This window comes from Aptenodytes patagonicus, chromosome 19 (assembly GCF_965638725.1).
Source record: "Aptenodytes patagonicus chromosome 19, bAptPat1.pri.cur, whole genome shotgun sequence".
NCBI classification, from domain to species: Eukaryota; Metazoa; Chordata; class Aves; order Sphenisciformes; family Spheniscidae; genus Aptenodytes; species Aptenodytes patagonicus.
In genome coordinates, this window is record NC_134967.1 from 2,543,386 (window position 1) to 2,561,276 (window position 17,891).

The 17,891-nt window shown below is 54.8% G+C and overlaps 1 protein-coding gene across 3 annotated transcripts; it reads left to right on the forward strand.

Moving 5' to 3' along the window:
* Positions 1-4,749: 4,749 nt before the first annotated feature.
* Positions 4,750-17,806, forward strand: NBL1 (NBL1, DAN family BMP antagonist). 3 transcript variants are annotated; one of them, XM_076356119.1, is made up of 5 exons: positions 4,750-4,852; positions 14,207-14,291; positions 15,034-15,228; positions 15,452-15,563; positions 16,414-17,806. In XM_076356119.1, the coding sequence occupies exons 1-5, from the start codon at positions 4,825-4,827 to the stop codon at positions 16,666-16,668; spliced, it is 675 nt and encodes a 224-aa protein (XP_076212234.1). In that variant the 5' UTR covers positions 4,750-4,824; the 3' UTR covers positions 16,669-17,806. The 3 variants fall into 3 exon arrangements, with proteins under 3 accessions (XP_076212234.1, XP_076212235.1, XP_076212236.1); XM_076356121.1 differs by lacking the exon at positions 4,750-4,852 and adding an exon at positions 11,394-11,408; XM_076356120.1 differs by lacking the exon at positions 14,207-14,291.
* Positions 17,807-17,891: the final 85 nt, after the last annotated feature.

Genomic DNA, 17,891 nt, shown 5'->3' on the forward strand with positions numbered 1-17,891 from the left:
AGTTGTGCGGCAGAAAATAAGATGGTTATCAGAGGGGATTTAGCCGGTTGTAATGGAGTCGGAGGAAACTGGTATTTTTGAAGTAAAAAGAAAAAAACTGTTTGAACTCGTAGGGAAGAGGGCACCTGCAAATGAAACCCAACAGCTTCTTCCCAGCCCTTCCTGATAGAAGCTGCCCCTGCAGACACGAACTGAATAGGAGAAGGATTTTGCATGACCTGAGTTGCTGGGGAAGCGAGGGAGGGAGGGACGAAGGGGCCTAGAGTGCCTGGGAGCGGGGAGCGATTGGGCAAGGTGGAAAATAAAGCGATTAAACACACTTGGACTTGCTCAGAGATGGGAGGGGTACATTTTTTTTACTGCTGCCCCAGGGCCCCAAAATGCATTGGCACGGCACTACAGAGAAACCACTAATCCCAGTCACCAAGGGGAGGGAACGGGACTTTCTCGTTCTCTCCTGCTCGTCGAGCGTTTGGACCCCTGTCGAAGGAAAGGCTGATGGGATTAGAGGAAACAGCTGGCTCGAGTCTTACCCTGCGGGAGCTCGCATTCTCGGGACTTGGGAAGAGAGGAGCGCCCCGCTGCCGAGTCGCATTCCAGGTCATTTGCTGAGCCCAGATGTTTTCTAATGAGCTCTATGATAAATCCTTTTCCTTTACTACCGAGCACAGTCCCTGCCAGCCAGGTCCATCCCTAGATCTCTCTTTCTACGCATGGCCAGGCAAGTTGGACTTTGCAGTTCAAGCCAGCTAGCCAAATTACCACTAGGACTCGTGCCTTTCCACTTTGCCTACTCAGAAGGATTCGGCACAGAGCTCAACTGTGTTATCCTAAAGCTGTAGCCTGATGGAGGTTGCCGGTCCAAATTCCTCCCCTCCAGCCTCTCCTTACCTCTGTGTACGTTACTAAGCTGAGGGTGGATTGACCTGGTGGTCTGAATGAGCAGTGAAGTGCTGTTGTACCCACGTGCTTTGGGTGAACCTTAAGAAGCAGGAATGGTATTTGTAAGGACTGCTCCATCCTTGCTCTTGGGTGCTGGAACTGCACAGATGTGAGAGTCGCACGCTTGGCAGTGATGGGAGGATGCGCTCCTCACACCCTACCTGCCACCGCTGTCCCCTCCCTTCATCTGCCTGAGATGGTGATGGGAAATCACCCCCCAGCTTTTTTAGTAGTAAAACCTTTGCCCCCGTCTCCTGACATGAGTACTGCTCCCCTCACCTCAGGCGTGTATGCCCTTACACACAGCGATTTGAGGTCCTGAGCTGTTATCTTGGAGATGTCTTAGAGCTTATTTAGGAACAAGAAGTAAGAGTTGAACTCCAGCAGGTGATGGTGCGGTGGGAGAAGGGAGCTGATAAAGAGCCATCTTTATTCCAGGGAGCTGCAATACGATCTTGTACCCTTTTGCAAATGAGATGCGGAGGGAGAGGTGAAGTGAATTGACTGATGTGAGATGGGGCAGGGTAGCCCATGGCAGACCCAGACGTCAGTCTCCCAAGTCCCTCGTGGGCCATGCAAGGGGGTTTAGCCCTTGAGAGCGCTTCTTTGGACCCTATGCAGTATGTCTCGGGGATGGTGAACAACACACAAGCCGCTGGGGGAGAGACCATTCTCTAATGGGCCCAGCTGCGGGGATCTGTGAAGGGCAATTCCCCCCTCGTTGCTCCCTGCAGCCCTTCGCGGATACACACGCTCTCGCTCGCTCTTTTCACAGTTGCCTTTCCCCGCATGTGTTTTCTAGCATCCAGCTACGGGCAGGGAGCCTTGGAATCTGTGTTAAGACACAAATAAAAGGAATAGTTTTATTTTTAACTTACAAATACACCCTTTTAATTCTCACGCCCACAGTTCCTAGTCCTGTCCTGACAAGCGGGGAGCCCCTGGCACTGTGGGCGTTTGTCAGCAGGCCCAAAACAGCAACAGCGGGTGAGGGAGGGAAGCTCCTGGAGACCGGAGAGCAGGTTTCTGCTGTGTCTCAGTGCACGAAAGCCTTGGTGATCCAGCAGCAGGGGAAAGGGCTGAGGGGGAAGACATAGGTGTGTGTGTGGACATTTTGGGCAAGGCTCTGTGCACGTGTTTTCATATGGTGTCTATCTGTGGTGGAAAACAACAGGCTGATGAAATGGGCTGTCGTCAGGGGGTGAGAGCGGAGAGTTGTGTCGTACTAACCCACGTGTCGCACCGCTCGGCGTGAAAACAACAGCGTGGTTGGGCATGGGCGTTTTAGGGGCAGGCGGCAAGCTCCCCACAGCCTGCGGGGAGCGGGAGCTGGTAAACGAGGGGGTGATGTGGAGCAAGAGTCTGAAAATGCTGCTGAAGCCAGCGACCCTGGCTAGGGGCGAGGGGCCTGACCGGTGAGGACAGATCCTTTCCTGCTGGTGTTACCTCCCTGCTCTCCCTCCTGTCTGCTCCCAGCTGCAGAGCGGCTGCCTCTAGCCTGTGCCTGAGCCAGTGTCTGTCCAAATGACATCTGCAGGCATCAGGTCTTCTCTCCTTGTCCTGGCTCTGATACCGCATTGCCAGAGAGGAAGGGGAAAAGTGTTGGCCCAGGGCTTTGACAGCCTCTCGGCAGCTTCTTTCATCCTCCAGCCAGCCTGCTCTGTCATACAGCACCTCTGCCTGTTTCTTCTGACACCAGAAAACCTGAACTCTGCTCCTCGTGCCTCCCCACCCTCCGATTTACAGATTGCCGTGTTTCCTTTTTCTGCTGTTTGGCTGTTTACAGAACTGGAACACGAATGAATAGGAGGAAGCAGTGAATGAACTGCACGCTGGCTCACATCTCTGCATGCAGCCTGGTGCTCCGCTTAGAGTAATCACACCCCAGTGCCGAGGATCCCACAAAACCCATCGAAACACTGAACCGTGGACCTGATACACTTGGGTGAATTTCACCTTAATGCCCATGGTCTGTTGCTTCGTAGCTGGCCGCGTCTACATCTTATTTTTCCTCCTTTATCCACAGACCTGAGAACTTGCTTCCAAGCCTCTGATGTCTCCTCTTTCACTCGTTATATTATTCGGAATAAAACAGCCTCCTGGGCAGGAGCTCACTGCTGGTCATGCTGGCCACGAGGAGCAGGTAGAGATTAGTCAAAAGCCCAAGTTCAGCAGTGGGTGAAAACGTTGGGAGATCAGAGTTTGGGCTCCCGGTGGGGTATGTGGTCATGGCGAAAGGCTGCTCCTTCGTCTGTTGTCGGCCCTTTTGGAGCTGAGCCGTTCAGTACAGTTCGGGGCCGGGTAGGTTGCATCTAGCAGGATAAGTGACCGCTGGAAGCAGGTTTTTGCCATCCTATTTACAAAATCGTATTGTCCTGGAAGGAACCAAGCAGCGGGAAACCGTTCCTTCGCTGGAAGGAGCCTCCAGCCTCCTTCAGCTAACACCCAGCCCCAAAGCTTGCTTTCCTAGCTTCTCCCCAGGACCACTGCCAGGGCACGACCAACACTTCTCTCAGCACGGCTGTTGCTTTCTTACCATCTCCTCTTCCTGCTTCTCTGATCTCTATGCAAATCTTCACACAAACAGGAGCTAGCAAAGCCCATCCAAGCCTTGCAGGTATCTTTTGATTTGGGTAGTGCCGTGCCAGTGTTTAATGTGGAGGCCTCTATTAGATTAATTGCGCCTTTACAGAAACAGAGCCCTTCCGGTCTCCAACAATTACCCTAACTGAAAGATAGCGATGAATGGGGACTCACTGGGATTGCGTTCGGCTGTTCGTTTTTTAATGGGAAAGAGAGAAAGAAAAAGAGAAAGAAAAGACGAGAAAAAGACAAGGAGGAGGAAGGGAAAAGAAAGGAGAAAGAAGAAAGAAGAGAAAGCCATCCTCTCCGGTGTTGGAGAACTTTCCCAAAGTCTTCACGGCGGCTAGGACTCTACCCCAAGCGCTCTCTATCAAGTATTATGTTTAAATAGGAACTGTTTGCGTTCAGTGAGCCAAATCCAGACTTTGTTTATGTCACCGCAGGAGCAAATGCTGGGAAGTTACCTTCGGACACAGCTCTTCTTTTGTCGACACGTCATTTTTCTGGACGTGCGTTGCCAGCGGGCTCTCCCCGTTAGCTTTTAGCGCTTGTCGGGGGCTTCCTCGCCCAGGACGGACGGTCAGTGTGTGAGCTCCGTGCCCGCCCCGGGGGCTGCGAGTCCCGCTGGCCGTGGGGCCGTGGGTGTTTGGGGGCCGCCCCGTCGGGGACCCGCGGCCGGGGGGGCTCCCACCCTCCGGCGCTCGTCGGGCACAGGGAGGGGAGCCGGCCGGCCGGAGGGGGCTGCTCTTCCTGGGGCCGCTCGGGGCTCCCCGCACCGCTCCGTAAACCGGCGGAGCCCCTGCGCGGCCGCCTCCGCGGGGCTCCCCGCCGGCCACCCCTCCGCGGGCGTTCAGCAGGGATGCGGCGGCATCTCGGGGAGAGGGCAGCTCCCGGGGAGGGGGCCGGCTCTGCCCGCCGCTTTCCCCCCCTACCACCCCAGGAGGAGGAGGAGGAGGAAGAGGAGGAGGACCTCAGCCCCCCGGCTCGGCGCTGAGCCGGCGCTCCGGCGGGGCGGGCGGGCGCTGCAGCCGGCGCTCCCCTCCCTCCTCCCTCCCTCCCTCCCTCCCTCCTTCTCTCCCTCCTTCCCCCTCCTCTCGCTCCCCCCCCCCCCCCCCCGCCCCGATTGTGCAATCGCGAGCGGCGGGGCCGGCGGCACCGCCCGGAGCCCGGCACCGGGGGGAGGGAGGCGGCAGGCTCCCGCCCGCCCCGCGCCTCCGGGGGCCGCGGCGCCGAGGATGCGGCAGCCGCCGGGCACCGCGGGGCTGTAGCCGCCCGCCGCCGCCCGCGGCCCCGGACCCCATGGGATGTGCCCGCCGTCGCCTGGGTGGTGAGTACCCCTTGGCTTTGTGTCTCCCCCCCCCCCTTTCCCCCCCGCCCCAAAACGGAGCGGACCTGCTTCTTTTTCTCCGCCGCTGATCAGCACCAGATTTTTCCGCCTCTTTTCCTCTCCCTTCCATTCTCCCCCCCCCCGGGTGATTGATGGCCGGGAGGATGAGAATATTGCCACGGGCAGAAATCAGTTGCAGATGAGGCGGACTTCGGGCGATCTGCTGTGCAATCGTTAAACTATTTCCACCGCCGCTTTAGCTCAAATAAAATAAAAGAATAGGGTATGGGGAGCCGCGCTCTATCGGTTGCACATCTGTGGTACAGAGCCCTTCCCATCTATTTCGGGTTTCGAACAAAAGTGCAGAGGAAAGAACGGGAACGTTCAGTATATCGATTAACCTCAGCGCCAGAGGACGTGTGCTAGTTCGGGTATCGTAAAGGAAGGAAATTTTCCTGGTGGAAAGGCAGTAGACTTTTGTTGCTTGAAGAGTTTGCACTGGGAATGAACTTACATCCATGTACCCTGCAAGTAGTTTTTGTGCTTACTGGAATATTACCAAGGCTTATATCCGATACAGCTCTACCTGTTTCTTGAGTCGTAACGTAGTATTTCAGTTTGTGTGAGTTTTTGCAGCAATTCTTATTTGTTATATACAATAATCTCGGCGTTTTACGCACAGTGGGGATTTCTCTTTTTCTCTAAGAGATGTTCCGGGGACAGAACATGCTTTAGCTCATTTTCAGCCTGCATTAAAGTTGATCTGGACAATCCCTTATTGCCTACTACCATTTCTCTTACGAGGGCACTCTTACGAGAAACTTATGCTCGGCAATCTAACTTTTACGTATAGGATTAACCCCATCAAATTCAAAATTCAGCCTGTGTGAAGTGTTTGTGGAGTCGGGGCGCCACAGCTTTGCCATGCGGGTTTTTGGGGGAAAAATCTGCACCCTACTGAAATGAGTGGGAAGGATCCTAGTGATATGGCGAGGCCCAGATTTTCCCTTGTATTTTTAGCCTAAGAACTTACTGTCCTCTTTGCAGTGTCCAACCAGCCAAAAACCAGCTGTATACAATGGCCACTCTTGCTTTTCGAAGGCAGTCTCCCATCTCGAAAAAGGCAGCTCGCCTCAAATTTGCAAACCGCAGGATGGGAAATGGAATTTGCCTTCAGTATAAAAATCCCAAGTGTTTGCAAACAGCCCTGAGAAGAATCCGGGCTCTTGGCTTGACCTCTCTGCGCTGAATTCCAGCTTGGGGAGTTTGCGGTCTTGCAAAGAGGGCGAACGAGCAAAGTCTTCCTGAGCACCCGGTCGTCTTTCCGGAGCGAGGAAAACAGTCAAGCTGGAGGGAATTTTGGGTGCCCAGGAAGTGCAGGATTAGGCCCCAAGCCAAACTCCGTTTAAAGTAGCCTTGAAGACCTGCCCGTATTGGAGTAACTTTGCTCGTGGCGTGTGTTGGCATTGTCGTGTTAAGCTGGTATAGTCGTGGGAAACCTGCCCGAGAAGCAGAGTAAACTCCTGGGCAGTTATTCCTCCCTGAGCTCTGTGCTGTTCCCATTAAATTGTTCGCAATACCTCGCCGGCTCCCGTATCGTAGCTGCAGTGACCGTGGGGCCGGCAGAGCCAGGGACTTGCTCCGTCCAAGGGCCTTGCTCCTGACCTTTTATTTTTAAATCTGCTGAAAAAAACCCACCCTCCTCTGTAGTCGCCCAGGCTCGGAGATCCCCTGCGATAAAGCAAGGACCGGAGTGTCAGCGCGTCCAGCACAGCTTAGGGCAAAGAAACTTCTCAGCCGCTCAAATCAGACTCTTAAAAACCTGAGCGGCTGATAAAATCGTCCTTTTGGGAGTGGGAATGAGGGGTGGGAATGAGGGAGTGGGAATGAGGGGTGGTCAGTCCTCCGTGCCTCCCGTTAGCACTGGCAGGAGCTGTGCTTGCCGTTTCCCGGACCTTTGTTTCTTGCACAGCTCTGTTTAGGGAGGGAGCGACAAGGGGCGGTGGGGGCCAGGGCTTTCCTGGGTGTAAATTAGCTCCGATGGTGGGAACGGAGCAACCCAACACTCCTTTCTACCAGTTGTGGAGCTGGGCTGGGCCGCTACCCCCATTCCAGCCAAGATTTCAATCCTTTGGAGTTGAGCTTTGGAAACGGCGTCAGGATCAGGCCCTCGCTTTGGTCACTCTCTCCGATGTGGCTTAAGCCTCCTTCTCTGATACAGAGCTCAGGCGACTTGTCCAGAGAGGGGAAAAGACCGGCATTCGGTTCACGGTTCGATTTCATTGTGGTTACTGGGCCCAATCCTGCAGTTTTAGGAGAGACTGTCTCAACGTCAAGTGTGAGGTCAGCCCCCAGCACGTTTGGTAGCAATTGAAAATACCAACTGGGCTGCGAGCTGTTCCGTTACCCCGAAAGCCTCTGGCCCCGCAGTGCCACATGTTTTTATCCTTCGGTATTGGAGATACTGCAGTCAGTGCCGCGGGTAAATAACACAGACGTTGGGTTTTATGTCGTCAAAACTGAGAAGGCTGGCGCAGTGTAAAGCAGGGATTAAAAAAGAGGGCAAAACCGCACTCAAGTCGACTGGATTTCTGCTGTTGTGACCAGGATATGGGTGTAAAGGGAGAGGGAAACGGCAGGAAGGATCCTGAACCGTCACTCAAAGGTCCACAGCTTCAGCCGCAAACCCCTTTCTCCTTCCCCCTTTCCCCCTCTTGCTCCAGCAGCTGGGAACCTGATCCTGCAAGCGCAACCCCGCTGCGTAGGACAGGGCTTGATTTTTTATGCAAGTTTGGTAATGAATGACCAAGCAAGCCGAAAGCCAGCGTGGTTGGCATTCGAGACAACTCCCATCTCTGACTGCAGGATGGCCTTATGCGGCGTGTGCGCTGAATTAAAAAAAATAATAATCCTGGTGGCCACTATGTACTAGAACTGGTTTTATCTGGTTCCAGTTATGCTTGTTTTGAGTAAGACGAGCGGTGCCAGATTCTGATCTCATTTGCACCAGTGGAGTCATTCGGAGGAGCCGGTCCCAGTTTACCTCACTCTAAGTGAAAGCAGAACTGGGCCTGCTGGGAGAAGCGCTCCCCGGGGAAATCGCTGGTGCCTGCGTGCAAATCAAACACGGGTAAAAGTGAACGACTTTTGGGACCCTTCCCAGAGGCGGTGTGGATTTTACCGCCGGCCCCGTGAAAGCTGTTTTCACCGAAAAAGGAGGGGAGAGGCTGTAGCTTCAGTTGCAAGGGGAAACGGTGTGACTGTGCACTCCAGAGCGAGCCAGGTGCTTTGGGGAGATGCCGTCGGCGAGCGATAGTGGTCAGGCTCTCGATTAGTGATGCTGTGGTGGAGGAAGAGGCAGCCCCTTTCCACGCTGGGTGGGAAACTGCTGCTCGCGGGGGTCAGGGACAGCTTGAGAGAGAGCAGCCCAGCTGGAGGGCAGCAGTCGCTGTTACCGCGTGGGATTTTCAAAGGGTTTGGGATCCACGGTCCGCGTTCGGACACCTGCGGTCCTCCTGCACGGCCAAAGCTCCAACCGATACCCTCAGCCCCAGCCAGGCTGACAGTGCTGCCCGCGCCGGGTGGCTCTGCCTGCCTGCTCTGCGGCAGCGAGCGTGTGGGACGGCTGTGTGGGAAACACCAGCTCCAGGGGAAACACAGGAGGGAGTCGAGCCTCGTTCAGGTCCAGACATGCGAGCAAGGCCTCTGGCTGAAATGCTGCTAACAGCTGTGTTTGAAAGCGCCTATTTCTCATATTATCTGCAATGCACTCGGATACGACCTACCGCTGGGGACTGTTCTAGCCAAAGCATGTGGCAGACTAGTCCTTCCTTGCACAGGGTCTCCGACAGAGCCTGTACGCTCTCCCGTTCCCCAGTTTGCTGAGGCACCCCCATCCTGCTGCTCCCCAAAACTGCCGGCTGCTGGAGGCTAGTACCAGGCTTGTTTTCCAGGTCCCCAACACAGCTGATCCTTGCTCCCATCCCGCTTGCCCCGCTGCTCTTAGGGGCTGCAGAGCCCCGCATTTTGAGCAGGTGCTTGAAGAAGAGAGGGAGTGGAGGGTAGCGCGGGGCCAGGATATATTCCTGTGCTTTAGGCTGATGCATTTTCCTGGCCGTGATTGTTCTTAATGCTGAAGAAATTGAGCAATTGAAATAAATTACCAGAAACTGTTTATATTACTTTTGCCTCCTCCACAGGCCATTAGTGTGTCCCTTTTCCAGCAGAGCTCCTTTAGGACCCCATTCTAAGCCTATCTAAGTCCATAGGTAGCTTTCCAATGACTTTTGTAGGTAAAGGAGCTTGGATTTTTTTCCCAGCTGCATAAAATGAGTTTCTCGAGTGCTCAGTGCACGGTTGAGAAGCCAGATTTAAACTCCCAACGTACCAAAGTCTTTTGAAATTCTGGCCAAAGTGGGGAGGGGAGAGGGCTTTAAAAACGCTGCACTGCTTTTCTCTATTTCTGCTTTATTTCTGTGAATCGCCCAACCGTGCTTGAGTGGAAATTAATATGTTGCAGAGAGGGAAGCTCTAACGTCTCCTGCTTTTGAAAGGAGCAGAGACAGCCAGGTCCGCAGTGAGAAATGACACAGCTTTCGCTCCATTATCAAAAAGTTTTTAGGATTGATTCTTGTGCATGTTAAATATCAAACGTTTTCCTCTGGTAGTTCCCTTTTTATTTTTTTGTAGTTTCTTCCCAGATTTTGCAGCTCAGCGAAGCAAGACTGAAGCTCTCAGCTCAGAAGAGTCCTCTGTGTTCGGTTAAGCACTCATCTGTCTTGCTGTCCTGAAGAATTACCTCTAGACATTCTCAGTGCATGGTTCTCTTCCCTCTCCCCTGGCGATATTGTCGCGACATCGATCAGATTGATTTGGGCTATTGCAGGCACGACAGTAGAGTCCCCAAAAGAATGTTGTACTTTGTGGTTTTTGCAACCAAATTGAAAAATGTAAAGTTTTAGCTAAATGCAAATTTCAAAAAAGGGGGAAGTATTGAATAAGGACAAGTATTGAATAAAATCAGTTGTTTTGATTTTTTTTTTCCCAGCACGCAGTGACTTCTCAGGTTTTCACAGTTTAGATTTAAACTTTTCCTGCTAATAGCGCTGGCTCGTAATATTTTTTGTTCCACGTAAGCAAATATTATACGAGTTGAGATTCCTGAGAGGCAATTCCCTGTAGTATTCAGAAGTTACTGTATAGACAAAATCCTGTGTCTAAGGAGACCCATGCCCTGGATCTTTCCGGGACAGGTACATGTTTCTTTCCAGTTGCCACCAAATCGGACGCTTACTGTGGCTTTGCTTCCTTTTCGGTGCCTAAATAATCGGTTGCCTTTTAGCGTGTACAGCTACCTGCAAGAGGGATGGCTCCTGGCCACCTCCACGCACAGGAGTGATCCCACCCGAGTCGCTGGAGAGAGCTTTCTCTTCTCCAGGCAGCCACCCTGCCTTGCCCTGCAGCACGGTGTCCTTGCACGACTCCCCCACCGCACAGCGATGTCCCGGCCTGACTCCCGCCTGCCCTGCAGCGCGGCGTTTCCCCCGAGCACCTTCCTGTCGAGGAACGCGCGCCGCGTCGTGTGGGGCAAGGGCTGTTGGCAGCCGTCCCTCCCCTCCTGCCCCGGGCAGCCTCTTCCCTCGAAGGAAGTCTGGCGCTCCAAAGACCTCCCCGTGCTTTCTCACTCTCTCTGCACCCGTCAGCTTGCTCGGCCTACGGCGCTCCCCGGTCTCTGGTCTTACAAGCAGGGAAACTGAGGCACGGAGCAGTGCACTCAGCAGCGCGTCTTTGGGGCCTCCTTTTCTCCCGGCGGTGCCGTGCAGCAGCTTTTCTTAGCAAAACGGCACGAATAATAACTAGTTGAACACGAAGGCAGGACCTGCTGTGATTCATGTCTAACACCAACTTGGGGTTGCTCTTGGCAGCTTGGCGTGGTGTAGCTTGAGAGCCAGGCTGGGTGGGAAGCCGGCTCCGTCGGGCAGGACAGCTGTGCCTCCAGGGAGGCAGGAGGGGAAGGTGGAGGTCCCAGCTCTGATCCAGACCGGGAGCTGAAACCTTCGCCTTGACCATCTTGCTGGGATCTCGTGCATCTCGCACAAGGACTTGAATCACCGAGTTAGGCGCTGAGGTAAGGCCATTTCCCGGCTTCGTACCTCATTTTCCTTAGCTACAGCGTGGAGCTGACACTGTTTCTGTGCTGTATTCGCAGGCTTTGAGCCTTGGCTAAGCAATGTTTGTAAAGCTTAGGGGTTTCTTGTCTCTCAGAACCTGGGATGCTGCATGTGTGGCCATGAGCACAATATACCTGTGTCTGTGTTTTTATGTGTTTGGCAAAATTGCAAGACCCTGGATAAGAAAAATACCTATAAATATATTAAACTACTCATGAAATGTTCCCCGTGTCCACCTGCAGGCTTGTCTTGCATTATGGCGTAAAATTCCCACTGGAAAAAGAGGGTAAAACTGATTAGATCTTTTTTATTTTCCTCCAGAAGTGTTTGGTTTCCAAATGGCCGGGAACAGCTGTGGGCTGGATGGTGGGAACGTGGCCTCCGAGGTAATTCCCGTGATTGTCCTCCAGCCGATGTAACGACGTAGATTTTTCCCAGCTGCTTTCAGGCGTTGGCGGGGACTGTCCTGCTTGCAGGATTCCGGAGAGTCCCCGGGACTGCCGGGATGGGAGGAAGGAGCTCTTCTAGGTGACACAAAACACCTGAGCGTGCTACCAGCACATCTCAAAACCGGGCTCGTGGGAGGCTGAGCCGTCGGCAGGACTCCTGCCAGGCTCTCCGGGCCTCGAAGGGATGCTGAGCTGGTACAGCTGAGACCCATCAGCCTTGGACATTTTGCCCCTCAGCTCCTCGGGCATGGGGACAGGCTGGCAAAGGGCTCCGGGGCCGCTCACTACAAGGCTGCAGCTGTGCGTGCGCTGAGAAGTTGTTTGTCTCCGGAGTCCGGGATGTGCCAGGCTCAAGGGCTGAGTCATTTGATTTCTCCAATGCGTGCTGAAGGGATGGCGGAGGAAGCTGCCATGTGGTTCCCTGCGGAGGGAGCGGGGGGAGATCCTCACGGGCTGATGGGTCTGCCGGAACTGAGCTGAACTTTCTGCTTGAAAAGCTTTGACTAGCAGGAAAAAAAAATGTGCCCTGGTGTAGAGAAGAGAAAGAAGCCCCTGTGTGCGGGGAAGTGCTTGCTCCCGCCGGCAGGCCAGGGCCGGGGTCAGCGCCGGGGAGCACACACTTGTTCCTTTAGGGACTGCAACGTGTAATTTAGCTTGTCACGGAGGAATGTGCTCAATGCCTTTATTTAATCGGGAGTTTGCAAACCTGCTCGGGTGCCTTGTCTTCCTTTTTCCCTTCCCTTCCCAGCTGGGGGGAGAAGGAACACGGTGCTTTTGTCTCCGACCCTGTGGCTGCTGTCAGATGAATGGTTTTAGTGGCAGCTCTGTTCGCATGACTGGTTTGAACTATGCCAGCGAACATGCCGCGGTTGCGAGCAGGCTGTTTCCAGCCCCAGCTCCCTCCCAAACTCAGCTGCATCAGATGTTTTCCTAGGCACTGGCATAAACCTTGTTACTTACTAGAAATGTGGCCCTGCGGGTTCCAGGGCATTCTTGGGAGAAGGAAAACACCACGTGGATGTGGCCTGTTCAGGGCTTAAAATCAGTGGGGGATCGCAGTGCTCAGCACCCGAGAACCCTGAAGAATGGGGTAAAAGTGGAATTGCTCCAGCTCTGCAGAGGTACCCGGTTCCCCTCCTCGCCGACTGCCCCTCTGCAAACCGGACCAGCGGCCGTGCTGCTAGGGGCCCTGGTTACGAAGACATCCCTGCTCAGGAAAGGAGAGGGCTTAAGCATATGTTTAAGTGCTTTCCTGAATCCAGGCCAGGTCCTGTGCTTCAGCAGAGCACAACCTCACTCATCTTCCTCTCGGTATCGGAGCGAGACAGGAGCCCAGATGCTCGGAGATGATCCTTCATGCCTCTGGCAATGGGTCTGCTCTGACCAGCGCTGCAGAAACACCTCTCTGTTGAACACCTCCCTCCGGGAAACGAAAAGGTCCCAGGGAAGCAGGGCTGTCAGCGCAGACAGAAATGTTTGCCTCTTTGCTGCTGGGTAGAGATGCATAGAAACCTGGAAAAAAACCAGCCACCACCTTTCTTTGGAAAGGAGGAAATTGCTCTCTAATCGGGCATGTGGAAGTGAACTTGTGTGCTGACTCCAGAGGAATTTCGGCTGTTCCCCGGGGGGTTGTGATTGCTGTTTGGGTCACATCCCAGCTCTGATCTCGGACTTGCCTTTGGGAGCGGGATTCCTCAGCACGGAGCTGCTGGCATTTGAGGAATGAGTGATGCTCGTTTCAGAAAACCAAGCAAACCAAGTGTGTGCGCGCGCGCGCAGCTTAGCCATGTTCTTCTTAGCAGAAATCGCAGAATTTCCCCACTGAAATGGAAAAAAAATTCAGGGAGCAGAAGTAAGCCCGAGGAGTTGTCGTCAGGACAAACGTATTTAACCACACTGCTCTCGTTAATGGCAGTGCAAGTTCAGGGGCTAAAACCCTCTGCTTATCTCAAACCAAGACCGGCAAACCCTGCTTGTGCAGGTATTCTCACCGGGGACCCGTGGGATTCACATGAACAGGTGCTGGGAGGGTTAGGAAGCGGGGGGCTATAAAGGTGTTGCTGCGTTATGCCATTATGGTTCCTGTATCACCAGGAAATAAGAAAATTTAGCAGAGACCCCACCTGATTCCTCCAGAGATCCCGGGGCCAGGGAACGAGGATGCCCTTTTCTGGCTGCCTTGGGATGGAGGATGGGGAAGCATCTCTCTCTCTCGTCTCTCTCTTGATTCAGATCCAGGAGGTGGGGCTCAGTGGAGGGGTAACAGGGCGAAACCCTCTGCCCCATAACGACCTTAAAATATCTGAGCTGGAGCTCTGGGAGGTGCTTAGTAGGCCATCTCAATCGTTTAGATAAACGTGGTGGTCCTCCAGCCGAGGACGTGTTGGTGAAGACTGTGCAGATAGAGTGAGCGACTGGGGGAACGCCCGGCCGGGAGTCCCCAGCGCAGAGCTGCCTCTGACACCGGCATCTGATAAACAAGGCATTTTTCCTCTCCTTCCCCGGCAAGCGTTAGAGGGCTGGGCCCAGGAGCCATGGGAATCAACACGAGTCTTTCCAGTGTGGGCTTTGGATCTTCGTCTGGATAAATAAATAGAAGGAAATAACAAATAACACGGTTCTAACAAGTATTTTAGAAAGTAGAAACGTCTGCCTTCCACTATGACTCCATCCAAACCCCACAAAGGAAAAAATTTCCCTATTTCTATGATGCTTTTCCATCTGCCTTTCCCCAGTGATTGGGAGTGTTAATGCAGGCACCTTGGCTCGAGAGTACAGCTGGCCTGCGAGGAAACCCTGCGTGGGATTTCTCTGGGGGTGGTAAGTAACCTTCTCGGCCGACCACCTTTGCGAGCGAGGTTTATGCTCGGTATTAAAAGGACCCCCCTTGTCTGCAGACTGAGTTCCCGTCCTCAGAGTAACCGTTTGCCGGATTTGAGTGGCTCTATAAAAATAAATGCCGTATTGGTCGTTTCTGCGGGTTTCTTGCCTCTGAATTGAGGTTTCCACGTCTCCCTGCTTGCTGCTGCCTTGCAGCGACACCTGCTGCGCAATTCTAGGAGAAGAGTGGTTTTCCTTCCCGGGAAAGCGGTCCCTTTTTCCTGGGAAGGCTTGCAGCGAGGCCAGCTTTGGCTTTTAAGGTGGGAGAAAAGGAAGTGGGGGAGTCTGCTCCTTCCTCAAATAAAAACATTTGTGCGGTCCGCGACTTCTCCAACCTGGCTCGGCCCCGTGGCGGTGACGCTTTTGTTTTGCAAACTTCTCCCAGCCCAGCTTTGGGTGGGAAATGATGAAAAGCCTGCTGTTGCTCCTGGCACAAAACTCGGGAGAACTAACGCAGGTGTCTGCCTGCCCCAGAGCTGGTTGTGAACAGGGAAGAGGCAGTGCAGCATGTCCCACTCCCCGGGCGGTGTTTTGGGGAGCCTCCCTGGCCATGGAGATGTGGGTACCAACACACTGGGAGGACATACCTGTGCTTGTCGCAGCCAAGACCTGCCATGGGGTTGGAGAAATGGGCCAGCTTGCCTGCTTTCTTTCCTGCTAACCCTTTGCTCTCTGTCTCCAGTTGTAGGATTTTGGCAGAGCTGACCATGATGTTATGGTTCGTGGTTGGTGCCCTCTTCCCAGCGCTGCTCCTGGCTGCGCCGCCCCCCATAAACAAGCTCGCCCTCTTCCCGGACAAGAGCGCTTGGTGCGAGGCAAAGAACATCACCCAGATCGTGGGGCACAGCGGCTGCGAGTCCAAGTCCATCCAGAACAGGTACGGAACCACCCTCAGTGCAGAGCTGGATGCAGCTGATCCCCATTTGCAGATGGCACCGGAGTGGCTTTGGGGACTGTCACTCGCACAAGAAGCCAGGCACGACGTCCTGCCTCTGCCCGGCTGCCTTCTGTCTGTCTCAGTGGAAGGTCGAATCTCCTTCTGCCTTTGCTGGGAAGAGCAGGCACCTCCTGAGCCTTCATCCCTCCTGTTGTCTTTGCAGGGCCTGTCTGGGACAGTGTTTCAGCTACAGCGTCCCCAACACCTTCCCTCAGTCCACAGAGTCCCTGGTTCACTGCGACTCCTGCATGCCAGCCCAGTCCATGTGGGAAATCGTGAGTATCCCTGCCTGCTCTTTCTGCGGGGCCTCGCTCAGGGGCTCTCGCCTCTGCTCTGCCACCGCTTTAGGGCGAGTCGTTCTCCTTCCCTGAGGTTTTCCCACTCGTAGGTTCCTTCCAGGGTGTCTCTCGGGTGACTGTACCCTGTCTTGAGATGCCTGGGTGGAAGGGGCTGCTGGAAGCAACGTGACTGCTGTGATGAATGATGCATTTATCACTCTGTTTGCAGAAGCATCCCCCGTCAGTCCCTGCATTATTCATCCCCGTGCTCATCCCGCGTGCCTATTCTCTCCACCACTCCCTTTGTCACCTCCTCCCACATGGGAGTTTTTGCCTTCCTCGATGTCCAGAAGTGCTTCCCACAGCCCATCTGCCCGTCACCCTCAGACCTCAAAGTTTCATGCCACCATTGATCCTGGCAGAGCCATAAACCCTGCCTCCGAGGCAAGCCTCTGGGGTCAGCTCTCTGCTTTGCTTTCAACTCGGACACTTGGGCAGATGGTTTAGTCCAAACTATCTGAGATGCTCAGCGACGTGTCTTGTGGGTGGCCTTTGCAGTTACCACCGATATTTCTGTGCCAGTAGTGCCCGGGAGCGTTGTCCCGCTTGAGTCGGTGCGTTTTCCCTGGGTCTCTGCAGCTTGTGACCTTGCAAGGCATTCCCAGAGAACTCTTGCCTTGCAGACTGACTGTGGAGGTTTGTCTGTACGGGCAGCGAGCCCTCGCTTCTGGCTTAAAATACCCCAAGTCTGCAGGGCACCGGGGCAGGTCAGACCGCGTGCAGCAGGATGGCCATCCGGGCGTTGAATCTGCATGCTCACTCACTGCGTCCCCGTCCTTCTACCCAGGTGACACTGGACTGTCCAGGCAACGACGAGATCCCCAGGGTTGACAAGCTGGTGGAGAAGATACTTCACTGTAGCTGCCAGGCTTGCGGGAAGGAGCCGAGCCACGAGGGAGCCCTGTTCAACGTCTACCTGAACGCGGAGGAGAACATGCCCGCTGAAGGTCCCAGCCCCCATCACTATGCCCACCACCAACAGGAGGTGGAAGAACCTCCCGCCTCCAGCCACCACCATCACGAGGAGGAGGGCGACGAGTGACCTGGCCTTTGCGGACTGTCCTTGCAGCCGGTGGCGCGGGCAGGGGGTGTGAGCGAGGGAGAGGGCCGGGGTTTGGGGAGGGAGGGGGGTGGTGGAGTCTTTCCTGTCTAATAGCTACCCTCACGCTTTGCTCTCCATGACACCCCGGGGCTGGAGGAACATTTTGAGGAACAAGCAGGGCTGAGGGGCAGGCGTGGGGCTGGAGCTGCAGGGCGAGAGAGGAGGGCTCGGGGTTTTCTGATGCAAAACTACTTGCACATAATAGTAATAATATATTGAGAGGAGCGGGAACCCAGACGAGGGGGCTTCGACTGAGAGCAAGAGCTGAGCTGGCCTCCCCAGGGGCTGTCTGCAGGCTCCTGAGCCTGCTGTGGAGCCCTTGCTGAGTCCTTCTGGGTTTTTCTCTTGTAAACGGCTTGTGCCTGGGGCGGAGGAAGAAGGGATGCAGCCTCCCCACAGTCCCACAAGAGACGCGCGTCGCTCCTGGGGTGTGCGGGACCGGGGGCATCCCTTCTTCCTCCCATCTGCCCTGCCTGCCTAAGGACACGGGGGCTCAGTGTGGACGCGCTGTTCCTCCTGGCACCCGCTGGATCTTAATTCAACCCCAACCCCCTCGTATTAGGTAGCTCTCGGGGAGTATTTTGCCCCAGGATGTGCCTCTGGGGCTGCGTGTGTGAGGTTGCTGGGAACCATGGGGGGTGAGAGCCCTTTCCTTGCTGGTCCTTGGGGCCGCCACGTAGCTCCCTCGGGACGAGGGACCCAGCTCGTGCCATGGGCACTGGGGTTTCGCGTTTCGTGGCCCGCAGGGCAAGGCTCCCGCTGGGCTGGGCCGGGCTGGGTGGGAGCCAGCCCCTCTCCCCCCTCTCCCTGCTGCTCTTTAATGCTGGTGGAGGGAGAAGGGGGACGAGTGCCGGGATGCTGATGTACCTTCGCAGGGGACTGCTCATGCAGGGCTGGGGAGGCTCGGGGTGGGGGGACGGCCCTGGGCCCCTCCTGCTACCCCTTTCTCTCCGTTGTATAAAGCTGATTTCTTTGGCACTGTCCTGACAAGAGCTTCCAGAGCTTGTAATCGATGCCTCCCCCTCCTTTTTACAAGTTTGGTTTTTTTTCCCCTTAAATAAATTAGTTCTGACTTCCATTTCTCAGTGCTCTGATGCCTGTCTGGTTTTTGGCAGTAGGCTCCTCAGTGCTGACGGGGGAGAGGCCGTTTACACCAGGACGCC